Source organism: Priapulus caudatus, unplaced genomic scaffold (genome assembly GCF_000485595.1).
Source record: "Priapulus caudatus unplaced genomic scaffold, Priapulus_caudatus-5.0.1 Scaffold87, whole genome shotgun sequence".
Taxonomy (NCBI): Eukaryota; Metazoa; Priapulida; class Priapulimorpha; order Priapulimorphida; family Priapulidae; genus Priapulus; species Priapulus caudatus.
This window is the reverse complement of record NW_014577148.1, coordinates 141,030-154,293: the sequence shown is the minus strand read 5'-3', so window position 1 is coordinate 154,293 and position 13,264 is coordinate 141,030. Positions and strand designations below refer to the sequence as shown.

Here is a 13,264-nt window from a genome sequence, read left to right as displayed (position 1 = left end):
ACGCACGCACGCACGCACGTCTACGTGCACATGCATGCACGCACGCACGTGTACCTGCACACACACGCACGTACGCACGCACACACGTGTACCTGCACACGCACGCACGCACGAACGTGTACCTGCACACGCGCGCACGCACGCACGTGTACCTGCACACACACGCACGTACGCACGCACACACGTGTACCTGCACACGCACGCACGCACGAACGTGTACCTGCACACGCGCGCACGCACGCACGTGTACGTGCACACACACTCATGCACACACGTGTACCTGCACACGCACGCACGCACGAACGTGTACCTGCACACGCGCGCACGCACGCACGTGTACGTGCACACACACTCATGCACACACGTGTACCTGCACACGCACGCACGCACGAACGTGTACCTGCACACGCGCGCACGCACGCACGTGTACGTGCACACATGCACACATGCACACACGTGTACCTGCACACGCACGCACGCACGAACGTGTAACTGCACACGCGCGCACACACGCATGTGTACGTGCACACACACGGACGCACGCACGCATGCACGCACGTGTAAGACTGTAAGTTCACACGCACGCACGTGTACGTACACACGCACGCACGCACACACGTGTACGCACACACTCATGCACGCACGTGTGCGTGCGCACGCATGCACACACATCTACGTGCACACACACGGACGCACGCACGCTCGCACGTGTACGTGCACACGCACACACACACTCATGCACGCACGTGTACGTGCACATGAAGGCACTCACGCATGCGTGTACGTGCGCACGCACGCACGCACGCACGTGTACGTGCACACGCACGCACGCATGCACGCATGTGTATGTGCATATGCAAGCGCGCACGTGTACATCCAAACGCACGCCTGCACGTGCGCATGCACACACGTGTGTGTACGCACGCGTGCACGTGTACATCCAAACACACGCACGCGCGCATGCACACACGTGTACCTGCACACGCACACACGCACGCACGCACGTATATGTGCATACGCACGCACGCACGTGTACCTGCACACGCACGCACTCACGTGTACCTGCGCACGCACACACTCACGTGTACCTGCGTACGCACGCACGCACTCACGCACGTGTATGTGAACACGCACACACTCACACACGCACGCAGGCACGCACGTGTACGTTCGCACGCACGCATGCACGCACGTGTACGTGCACACGCACGCACTCACTCAAGCACGCACGCACGCACGCACGCACGCACGCACATGTACGTGCACACGCAAGCACGCACGTGTAAGTTCACACGAACGCATGCACGCACGTGTACGTGCACACGCACGCACTCACGTATGCACGCATGCACGCATGTGTATGTGCATATGCAGGTACGCATGCGCGCACGTGTACATCCAAATGCACGCATGCACGCAGCGCGCATGCACACGTGTATCTGCACACGCACGTAGGCACGCACGCATGCACGCAGGTGTACGTGCACATGCACGCACGCACGTATATGTGCATACGAACGCTCGCACGCACGTGTACGTGCACACGCACACACTCACGTGTACCTGCACACGCACGTGTACGTGCACTACATAAACAGCTCTTTCTATCAGAACATGTGGTCATTCATCTGTAAATGTCAAGCAGCGCGCTTCGCTTCTGCCAACCACAACACATAACAAATACACGTGACCTGATCTATGACGTCACGTGAAACATCGCTATAGACAGGTGACCGTTATATAGACATAGATGATAGTTCTACGTGTACGATAAGTAAATCGTGACTCGCGTTGTGAGTGCGAAACCAATGCAAGCTAAATCTATATTATTTTTTAATATTTATTGCAGGTTGCATATCTGACAGTTGATGCATAGTGGTACCTCACGAATTATTAATATTATCTAACATGGCTGCGATAACCAAGCCAGATCCAATTTTATTTATCAATCGGTTTCTGTGCTATGGCAATGAGTATCCATCATATTGTCCAAGGTTTACAAAACTGACATTAGCGAAAACACCGCATTTAAAAGACATGATAGAGGATGAGAAACGAGCAAACGAGGTCATTGCCGAAATTGGACGATTCTCTTTACAAGGATCCTCAGTTAACCGGCATGCACTAATTTTTGCATTGGCTGCATGTGCACACTCGAAGTCGCCATCTGCGAAACATGGAGCCTATGCACTCCTGCCCCGTATCCTACTTGACAGTTCTGAGTTGTTCACCTTTATTGATTATGCGACTACATTGAGTGCACCGACCTCTGGCTGGGGTCATGGCCAGCGAAACAGCATACTTAACTGGTACAAAAACCGATCAGCAGTAGAACTTGGTGCCCTCGTTTGCAAGGGCAAATCACGACTGAAGTGGACACACAGAGATGTCCTCAGACTCATCCACCCGAAAGCTACTAATGATGGTAAGACAATTGTTAGGAATCGGTGTGTTATCACACAGTTTGCTTTATTGTTTGTTTTGTTGGTTGCAATATGTATTTGTTTCTTTGTGCGATATATAATGATAATAAAATATGAATTATTACACACATGTATGCGGATGTCGCATGAACAATGGGTTAACTACAAATATTAAATGAATAATGAAAAATGAAAAATGAAAAAAAGCCTCCTCACTTTTCAAAATATCTCGGACGGGAAACTCATACCTCAATTCTCATGGCCTAATAGGGACCTGTGGCCCTTGGAGGGTCAAGTTTCAAGAAGAGTATAGCTCTAGTAACTAGGGATGCACTTTCCCCTGGGCGTAGATGGAGGGTCACGTGATGTGGCTGAACTTGTGTTAGGATTAGGGTTAGGGTTAGTGCTGTCACGTAGCGGCACCCTCTATCTACGCCCGGGGAAAGTGACACCCTAGTAACTATAGCCCGCGTACAGTTGCCGCTGCGCTTGCGCTTGCGCCAGCGGTAACTGTACGCGGGCTATAGTTACTAGAGTAGAGCTAAGAAGAGTATAACTAGTATAAGAGCGAAGCGCTTCGCTCTTATACTCTTCTTGAAACTTGAGCCTCCAAGGGCCTGTGCATAGACTCACGTCACACTGCACACGTGTCCATGATCATGCCATCTAGACTAGTCCGAATTTTCTCTGACCAATGCCCACATCGACGATTTTTGGTGGATTTGGCGATGTGGGCATTGGTCAGAGGAAACTCGGACTTCATCAGTACATGCCATTATCATGATCAGATCATGGACTATTCTTAACTCTTGCCACTTAGGAGAAGTAGTACCAAAAGTGTTCTTTTATAGCGATGTTTCATGTTTATAAACATTGACATCATATGCGCACATGCGTAGTTTAACGGTTGGCAGCAAGCAGATGCGTGATATTGTTCGATACAAGCGCACGCACGCACGTGTACGTACACACGCATGCACGCACGTCTGTGTACGTGCACGCGCGCACACTCATGCACGTGTACGTGCGCACGCACGCACGCACGCACGCACACATGCACACATGCACACACGTGTACCTGCACACGCACGCACGCACGAACGTGTAACTGCACACGCACGCACGCATGTGTACGTGCACACACACGGACGCACGCACGCATGCACGCACGTGTAAGACTGTAAGTTCACACGCACGCACGTGTACGTACGCACGCACGCACGCACACACGTGTACGCACACACTCATGCACGCACGTGTGCGTGCGCACGCATGCACACACATCTACGTGCACACACACGGACGCACGCACGCTCGCACGTGTACGTGCACACGCACACACACACTCATGCACGCACGTGTACGTGCACATGAAGGCACTCACGCATGCGTGTACGTGCGCACGCACGCACGCACGCACGTGTACGTGCACACGCACGCACGCATGCACGCATGTGTATGTGCATATGCAAGCGCGCACGTGTACATCCAAACGCACGCCTGCACGTGCGCATGCACACACGTGTGTGTACGCACGCGTGCACGTGTACATCCAAACGCACGCACGCGCGCATGCACACACGTGTACCTGCACACGCACGCACGTACGCACGCACGCACGCACGCACTCACGCACGTGTATGTGAACACGCATACACCACCGCCACGCAGCGGCACAGCACGTGTACTTCGCACGCACGCATGCACGCACTGTGTACGTGCACACGCACTGCAGCGCAATGTACGTGCCACACCCGCAAGCACGCACGTGTAACGTTCCACGAACGCATGCACGCACGTGTATCGTGCACGTACGCACGCACTCACGTATGCACGCATGCACGCATGTGTATGTGCATATGCAGGTACGCATGCGCGCACGTGTACATCCAAATGCACGCATGCACGCAGCGCCGCCTATGCACACGTGTATCTGCACACGCAACGTAGGCACGCACGCATGCACGCGGTGTACGTGCACATGCACGCACGCACGTATATGTGCATATACGAACGCTCGCACGCACGTGTACGTGCACACGCACACCACTCACAGTGTACCTGCACACGCACGTGGTACGTGCACTACATAAACAGCTCTTTCTATCAGAACATGTGGTCATTCATCTGTAAATGTCAAGCAGCGCGCTTACGCTTCTGCCAACCACAACATAACAAATACACGTGACCTGATCTATGACGTCACGTGAAACATCGCTATAGACAGGTGACCGTTATATAGACATAGATGATAGTTCTACGTGTACGATAAGTAAATTCGTGACTCGCGTTGTGAGTGGCGAAACCAATGCAAGCTAAATCTATATTATTTTTTAATATTATTGCAGGTTGCATATACTGACAGTTGATGCATAGTGGTACCTCACGAATTATTAATATTATCTAACATGGCTGCGATAACAAGCCAGATCCAATTTTATTTATCAATCGGTTTCTGTGCTATGGCAATGAGTATCCATCATATTGTCCAAGGTTTACAAAACTGACATTAGCGAAAACACCGCATTTAAAAGACATGATAGAGGATAGAAGAAACGAGCAACGAGGTCATTGCCGAAAATGGACGATTCTCTTTACAAGGATCCTCAGTTAACCGGCATGCACTAATTTTTGCCATTGGCTGCATGTGCACACTCGAAGTCGCATCTGCGAAACACATGGAGCCTATCGCACTCCTGCCCCGTATCCTACTTGACAGTTCTGAGTTGTTCACCTTTATTGATTATGCGACTACATTGAGTGCACGACCTCTGGCTGGTTGGGGTCATGGCCAGCGAACAGCATACTTAACTGGTACAAAACCGATCAGCAGTAGAAACTTGGTGCCTCGTTTGAAGGGCAAATCACGACTGAAGTGGACACACAGAGATGTCCTCAGACTCATCCACCCGAAGCTACTAATGATGGTAAGACAATTGTTTAGGAGATCAATGGTGTGTTATCACACAGTTTGCTTTATTGTTTGTTTTGTTGGTTGCAATATGTATTTGTTTCTTTGTGCGATATATAATCAGGAGTCTATCAAATTGATAGACTCCTGATATAATGAGTTGATGCAGTATAAATACTTTGTATATGTAAGTGATGTAGAAGTTGAATATTCCATGGGTACAGGGGTATGGCTATATATATATATATATATATATATATGCTTTGTATATAAATAATATTGCTGTATAGCCCTAATTATTTTTTGTATTTTACAGGCTTGGCTGCTGTTTTTATGTTTATTATGAAAGGTTATGACACGGTAAAGAAGACCTATGCAGAGAGTGATTCTACTGAAGTGCAAACGGTAGGTAGTTGCTCTATACCCTTTTAATAATGTGCAGGTATTCATTTGCTCATTTATTCATCCTATGAGATAATTCGTTTTTCTGTATCTAGTTTTAAGCTTCAAATTCTAAAAAACATCCTAGCGCATGTTGCTGCATTACATGGTATGTCTTGTTAAATTCATCAGTTGCTCAAGTATTTCTATGGAGTTAATGAAGTGAAGCACACCACAGATCACCAGGTTGCAGCACGTTTCATTGAGGAGCATATTTTGACATCTGCACAAGTCCCAACTACCTTGTATACCAGTAAGGAGGTATGTTAATAACATTTTTCAAGGTCAGTAAATGTAAATAACAAGTAAAAATATTTGAAAGTGTCTGACTGCAAAGTAGGTGTAGTTAGTGGCAACTTTGAAGCTACTTCAGCTATACTGTTCTTACATTGTATTACTTTGTTTAGGTATGGGGTGCTCTTGCACAGACTATGAATTACGTGGAATTGCTCAATCATCTAGGCAAGATGACTGCTATTGGGGTGCTTGAAGAAGATAGCCCCTTCACTTCCAACATCCTTGTCCGCATCACAGACAGCGAGTTAATTAGAGAGTCGAAGATACACCCAGTCGAAATCGCCAACCTTCTGAAGATGTATGAGTGTGGACATGTTTCAACAATGTCAAAGCTCAACTGGATTCCTTATATGCCAGTGATGGAGGCTCTTACAAATGCGCTTCACACGTCGTTTGAGGTAAAGCAGTCCTGAGCAAACTTTTTTATATTAGAACTTTCTATCATTTTTAGCTCATCTGACATAGTCAGATGCAGCTTGTAGAATCGCATGATCGTCATTCGTGGCATCCGTCCGCTGCGTCTGTCCGTCAACAGTTGGGCACAAATCTTAACCGCTCAACATATGGTCACGATATTAGGGATGTCGGGGGGGGGATTGTGAAAATGGCTCAGGATGACAAATTTTGGGGTCAAGGGTCAAAGGTCAAGATGTGTAAACGGAGGGGGAATATTTCCCCCTTAACTTAAGATATAGGAGGAAATACGGAATTGCGGCCACAAATCTTAACGGTCTCGACCTATGCTTTAATATTTGGTGTATAGTGTGATGGGCAGGAAACCATCACCAGTGGCGAAATCGGAGGTCACAGGTCAAAGGGCAGGGGGAAAGGTCAGATATCAGACATTTTCTGGACATGCGCTAATGGCACGAGTGAAAAACTTTTTTGTTTCAGCGCTGACCTACCATGTTTATCACACTTTATTGAAAGGACCATGAAATGTGCTTTCACTGACGTGCGAAGAGTAAGTGTCTGATAACCTTTTGACCCCCAAGAGGAGGATTAAACATGGATTCCTCAACTGCCTCAATGATGTGACAGTGTTGTCATATTCATGGCACATCCATAATCTAGAAACCCAATAAGCCTGGATAGCCGTACGGGTACAGCACAGGCGTCACGGCTCAAAGGTCGTTGGATCGAATCCCATCTGATTTTTATTATTTACCCGTTTTCTGTATTTTTCTATCTTTATCCTTTAACTATTTTTTTCCAATTATGCAAATATTTACATGATTTATTTACAACAATTTAATAACAACAACATTTTTTTTTTTTAAATAGTTTAGGGTTAGGGTCACAATGCACCATAAAACAGGAGTTTCAGGCACGTGATTTGTATCAACCAATGGGATTTGGGAGGTATGCAGAATGCAGAATGTTGCTGAAATGATGTGTACGCAACTGCGTATCTGCGTATCTGCATATCTGCGCCTAACAAAGGTGTCACTATGCACGACTTAAATGTTATGTTTATAATCGTAGCAACAGACCTCAGATGAGCCCAGACGCTCGGCGGCTCTTGTTTAAATGTATTTACGATTAAACAATCACTTGTAACACACAGTGAGAATTGTGCAGTTCCTGTGACCTTGTTAGATAGGGAATTGGCATTGTGTTTGTTTATAATGTTAAAATCAGACATGCAAATAACATCATTTGCCAGGTATGTATTCTCATTTCTAGATTACCCAGGTGCCATTACCCAGGTGCTATTAACCAGGTTTAAAGTTTATCGATTTTAATCAGATTCTATTTAAATCTGCATGAATTCATACAAGTGTGTAATAGTAAGGAAAGAGAATGCCCTATGTAGCAAGCATAGGCAGACTATCTAGGTGACCAGATATTCTTACTATAGAGGGGGATAATGTTATACCAATTTGCTGAAGTTTCTGTGTTGTCAAGTCGTAAAATTCTACTTGAATTATATTTACCCAGACATATAATTGTTAATGGAAGTATTCTTTGGTTGTCCAATATGGAAATTTTACGGTGCAAACTGCAAATATATTTAAGCGGGTATTAAGCTTGATTCGACGGCATTTCCTGTTTCACAGCTCCTCGTTCCGACTGACAAGACCTACTGCGTAGCAGTGGACATTGCCGGTTCCTCCACAGCTGGACGAGAGCATGGGGTGGTCACCACGCACATATCCACAATAACTGCCGCTATGGTGACGGCACTGGTCAGAAAAGAGCCAGAGGTAGCGGTGTTTGTGTTCCACAGTAAGGAGATACAGCCCATCAGCACTAACAAGAGCATGTCTGTGGAGAATATTGCATCGCTGCTGACGCCGGTGAGTACACAGCAGTGGGAAATAGTATGCACGCCTTTATAACATATCCCCTATTACACTTCGCTGACTCTTGCAGAAATCACTGCCTTCCTCAGTCAGTTCCATCAGTTGCTAGCAACCCAATAAACTGCCTGACGTATATGACGTTAGATTTGAACGTTGTTACACCGTTACACATCTTCTTTGTTTGCCTGCAGCACATTACTGGAGGTACTGACCCATCCAAACCTCTTACCTGGGCCACAGAGCAGAAGACGGCATTTGATGTGTTTCTCATACTGAGTGATCTCTTACAATTATCCAATGATAACACTAAAGAGGCACTCAAGGAATATCGAGCTGCTGTGAATCCGGATGCAAAGTAAGGAGGGCGTGTTTCAACCAAGGGTTGCATCATAAATGCCACTATTGCGAAGAAATCGTGTGCATAAGTGCAATAAAATCATGCCACAACTTGCATTTAACCTGACTGCAGATTTGGTGAATTGTATTAAGCCTGCATTGCAAGTCATGAGATGTTGATGACTGAATTAAATACCTCCATCTTTCACGTTAGTTTATCATCTAATCCAGTGATCATGTGTTTTCCACATCGTTTGTGCATCTGCAGGCTCCTGGTGTGTGGAATGAAGAAGAACACAATGATGTTTAAGACTGCTGATTACAACGATGCAGGCATGCTGGACATCGTTGGATTTGATGAGCGCTGTCCACAGCTGATTGCAGAGTTTGCGCGGGGCTTCAAGTGAGGCTAGCACTCGCTGTGTATGCCCCGCTGATGAATGTACCATGAGTCCATTGTGCAAATGTATCGGCAATGTTACTGTCGCCGGTATTCCTGTATTCAGTTGTTGCCCTTTTACGGGCAAAGCATCTCCAGCTTTGATGCTGGATTTCCATCATCTGATTCTTGTTCACCTTTGGTGTTGGTCGCTAGGTGAGGGCTCAAGTAGCATGCTGCACTGTGTGCTGCCGCCGTCTTTGTGTTTCAAATGTAGAGTCGATTGTGGGAGACACGCTTATTATATATGGGGTACAGTATGGATCAAGGCATTTATGTGTGTGGTGATAGTAGTTATTGCATTTAAATGTACATACATCTGTACTGTGTTTTGCCTCCTTTTGCCTGTAGCATCTCGGCTAGTTATATGTATATATACCACATGTTATCATAAATAGATGTGTTGGCAACCATAAAGTGGATGCTATACAGATTATTTTTGTATTGTGGGAAACTATGATTATGGTTGTTAAAAATGTGGTAAAAACAACTCGCGTGAGGTTTTCATGGGATTTTATGGTTTCTATCGATCGACCGGTTTTAATTTTCCACAATTTCCAACAGAAGAATAGTTTTCTCCAAGCCAGGTAATGTTGCCCTAACTACCATGCACAGTTGATTCTGTAGGTTGTGCTACACCATCAATAATTTATTAGCATGGCATATGATTGTTGCACATTCTTGCTCATCGTGCATATAGACTGGGAGCTCAGGGGGGTCAGCCTAGCTGGAAAGGAAACCAATTTTCATGCATATAGCAATGATTCCTGTACATACCCATGTAAGGAAATAGAAGTCTGCCGACCAGCCGGTGGTGGGTGTGGTCAGTGGGGTCATTTGAAAGGCACCCCAAGCTGGAGAGGAAACCCCATGAAACCTATTGGAAAATGTTCGGCATGGTCCCAGGTATCAGGAATGGACACTGCCAGAATATTTTAGTGGTGGGGCGCATCCGCCAGACCTAAAAAACCGATACCCCAAAATTGAGCTAGATTAGCTGGAAAGGAAACCGTCTGACACCCATTGGAAAATGTTTGGCATAGTCTCAGGTATCGTGAATGGCCACTGCCAGAATAATTCAGTGGTGGGTGTATCCGTCAGACGCCCCGAATGGCCTATGCCTGCCATGCAGACACTCTGAAGATGCCCCCCCCAAAAAAAAACAATGCGGTGCGCACGGATTTGCTGTACATTATATGTGTCTAGCTCTAATATGGCTGAGAGGGTCTATGTCCCCCAGGGTACTATCGGAGGGTACCCTGGGTACGGTTCGATATATCGGAACGTACCCTGGTACTATCTAATATGCCGGACCGTACCTCGCCTACTCCACTAACGAGTCTAGGGAGTCGCCTACGCCTACTCCCTAACCCTAACCCTATTAACCATATCAGATAGTTACCAGTGTACGTTCCGATATATCGAACCATACCCAGGGTACCCTCCGATAGTACTCTGGGGGATATAGACCCTATGAGCTCTACTATGGTACAGGTATACAGCTGCATGATAGTTGATAGAGCAAGGAGCAGCTGGGAAATGTGAGTAGTCTACTCTTATTAATGTGTTGTCTATAATAGGTGACCATAAAAAATTGGTAAGACATAAAAACGTCTGCAGGCATGACTGTAACTTGTTAAGACTGATAATTACTATTATCTACTGAGTTAGAGTGTAGTCTAGTAGTAGACAGCGTCTATAGTAAGTAATGGTCTATATACAGGCCAGAACAGAGGGGTGGGGGGGCAGGTGGGCCAGTTGGCATGGACCTACGATTTTGAGGGGGCCTAAATACTCCCCCTGATAGAGTATGGCATGTTTTTTGTTTCATAATTCGATTTTTGTTTTATGGTTGATTTTATGCTCGCCCCACCGGCCCCCCATCCCCTCCCCCCTCCTCTCCACTCACTCCACCCTCGCTCCCTCACCTCCCTCCCTCCCTCCCCACCTCTCCCACCTTCATGAACATCCATCCAACGCCCACACACCGTCCTGCCCCTCCCCTCTTTCTCCCCCCCATTCCTCCCTCCCCCCCCGCCTCCTCCCCCTCCTCCTCCATCACCCCCGTTCTCCCCTCCTCTACCCTCTCCCCCTTCTCTTCACCCCTATTCTACCCTACAACAACCCACATCCTCCCCCCCTCCAATCCCTTTCTCTTCCTCCTCTCCCTTCGCATCCGCTCTTCTCTCCGCACCATCCTCTACCCGTACACCTTCCTTTTCTACCTCTTCTCCCTCCCCTCTACTCATACCCATCCCCTTCTCCCCTCTCACCAGCCATTCCCCCCTCTTCCACACCTCCTCACCACCATCCACCACACATCCTCTTCCAACACACTCTACTTCCAAACCACTCCCCTCCCTCCACAACACTCTCACTCTCACCATTCCCACCCACTACCTCACCAAGAAAACCCCACCACCATTCATCCCAACCTCCCCCGTCGCCAATTTTCTCCCCTCCTTCTCTCAAGCCCTACACTCAAACATAATGAATTTGCCGACCCTCCTCCCTTACTCTAACATCACCTCCCTTCGACTCCCTTACCATTATCCCTCCTCCTCAAATAAGACCTCTCTCACTCGCCCTTCGTACCATCCCCACTACAGCCACAACACTCGTCTCCCCCGTCGCACCTCTCTCATCAACCCCCTTCCTCTCCCTCCTGTCCACCGCCTCTCCCCTCCTCTCCCCTCGTCCCACTTCCTCTCATCGTCCCCCGGAACTCGCGCATGCTTTGCTTTCCCAGCTCGCTGCTCGCTTCCACGGCTCGCCTTCTTCCGATCGCGTGCCTCGTAACGCTTCGCCCGTGCCTCGACACAGTCAAATCGATCGCTCGCGTGCCAATCACCACCCCTCGAAAACTTCCGTGCAAAAAAACCAATTCGATCCGTGCAATACGCAATCAAAATTCGATCCGGCAAACGGCTCCATGCAATATCCTGAACTCGCCAACTTCAAATTCTGCCGTGACTCGCAACAGTGGTAAGTCATCAGTGCGCTAGATGTCTAAATCGGAAATTGCGCTGCCATCGCCTCGAGCAATCGTCCACACGTATACTGTTACCTTTGCCCATTCCTCCCTCCAAGCCCCAAACACCCAATCCGCCTTCTGCAAACCCCCTCCATCGCCCATTCCGAAACCAACGGCGTCCAAATTCCGCTTCTACGTCAAACGAATCAATTGATCTTAAGCGCGTACCCGGGACCTCTATCTTTTCGACTCCCCACGTTACCTCTCCTTTTCCACACAGCACGACTCTCCCCGCTATTCCTCCGCACCTCTACTCTACCCTCCCCTCCCGCCCTCCTCTGTATGTCAAGCCACCTGCCCTTAAACCCCGCCTCTCCCGCGGCCATCGTCGCCGGCCGCAGCGGCGCCCCGCGCCGCCCTTCCATCCGTGGCCCCTGCTTCCTTCACACCCCGCCCTTCACGCTCCCTCCTCTCGCAAAATTGCACTCTATATTTATACGTTTAACCTAACGAAAAACTGAATCCGAAAAGAAAGGCGTCAACGAGCCCACGCGCTTTACTTATCAGCCCGGTGTATAACAACGAATGCCAACTGCTCCTAAAATCAGTCGAACGATATCGTGGCTGTACGTCTATACCGTTAAAAAAAATAGACATGCTCTACGCCCTCACGGGTAAAGGCTTTCGTCGTCGCTCATCGAACAAATTCGCCTGTACACAACGCCGCACGCCGAATACCGCGCTACTAATTCGATACTGTGTATTCCTTGGCCTATATCCTACACGCACGCACGCCGCACCGTACGCACGCCCAACAGCACACACACATATGACACCCGCGCCGCGCCGCCATCACACACGCACACTTCTCTCACGTCACGACACCCCATCAGCACGCACGCAGCAAACACACCAGCATATATATATATAGATATAACCGCGCGCGACACACACACACAACACGCACCCCAGCACAGCACGCACGAACTGCAAACGTCACCGGGGTTCGACTGTGTCCTTGCTCCCACCTCTCGTCGAACCTAGAATGAAGGTACGACCAACACATGTATGTTACCTGCGTGTGGACCACAGTGCCTGGACAGTATCTCCTGCGGATCGTTTAACCAACCATAGCTT

General features: G+C 48.3%; 1 protein-coding gene across 2 annotated transcripts in view; it reads left to right on the top strand.

The window, feature by feature from the left end:
- LOC106804776 (60 kDa SS-A/Ro ribonucleoprotein-like) overlaps positions 1-9,658 on the top strand; it is a 20,286-nt gene extending 10,628 nt beyond the window's left edge. The window contains exons 2-8 of one of the 2 annotated variants that reach the window (XM_014806107.1): positions 1,850-2,425; positions 5,684-5,739; positions 5,908-6,036; positions 6,183-6,470; positions 8,133-8,372; positions 8,570-8,733; positions 8,983-9,658. In XM_014806107.1, coding sequence (XP_014661593.1) covers positions 1,909-2,425; positions 5,684-5,739; positions 5,908-6,036; positions 6,183-6,470; positions 8,133-8,372; positions 8,570-8,733; positions 8,983-9,121 — 1,533 coding nt within the window. In that variant the 5' untranslated portion in view covers positions 1,850-1,908 and the 3' untranslated portion in view covers positions 9,122-9,658. Of the gene's footprint in view, positions 1-1,849; positions 2,426-5,650; positions 5,740-5,907; positions 6,037-6,182; positions 6,471-8,132; positions 8,373-8,569; positions 8,734-8,982 lie in introns of both variants that reach the window. The other variant, XM_014806106.1, reaches the window with a different exon arrangement.
- Positions 9,659-13,264: the final 3,606 nt, after the last annotated feature.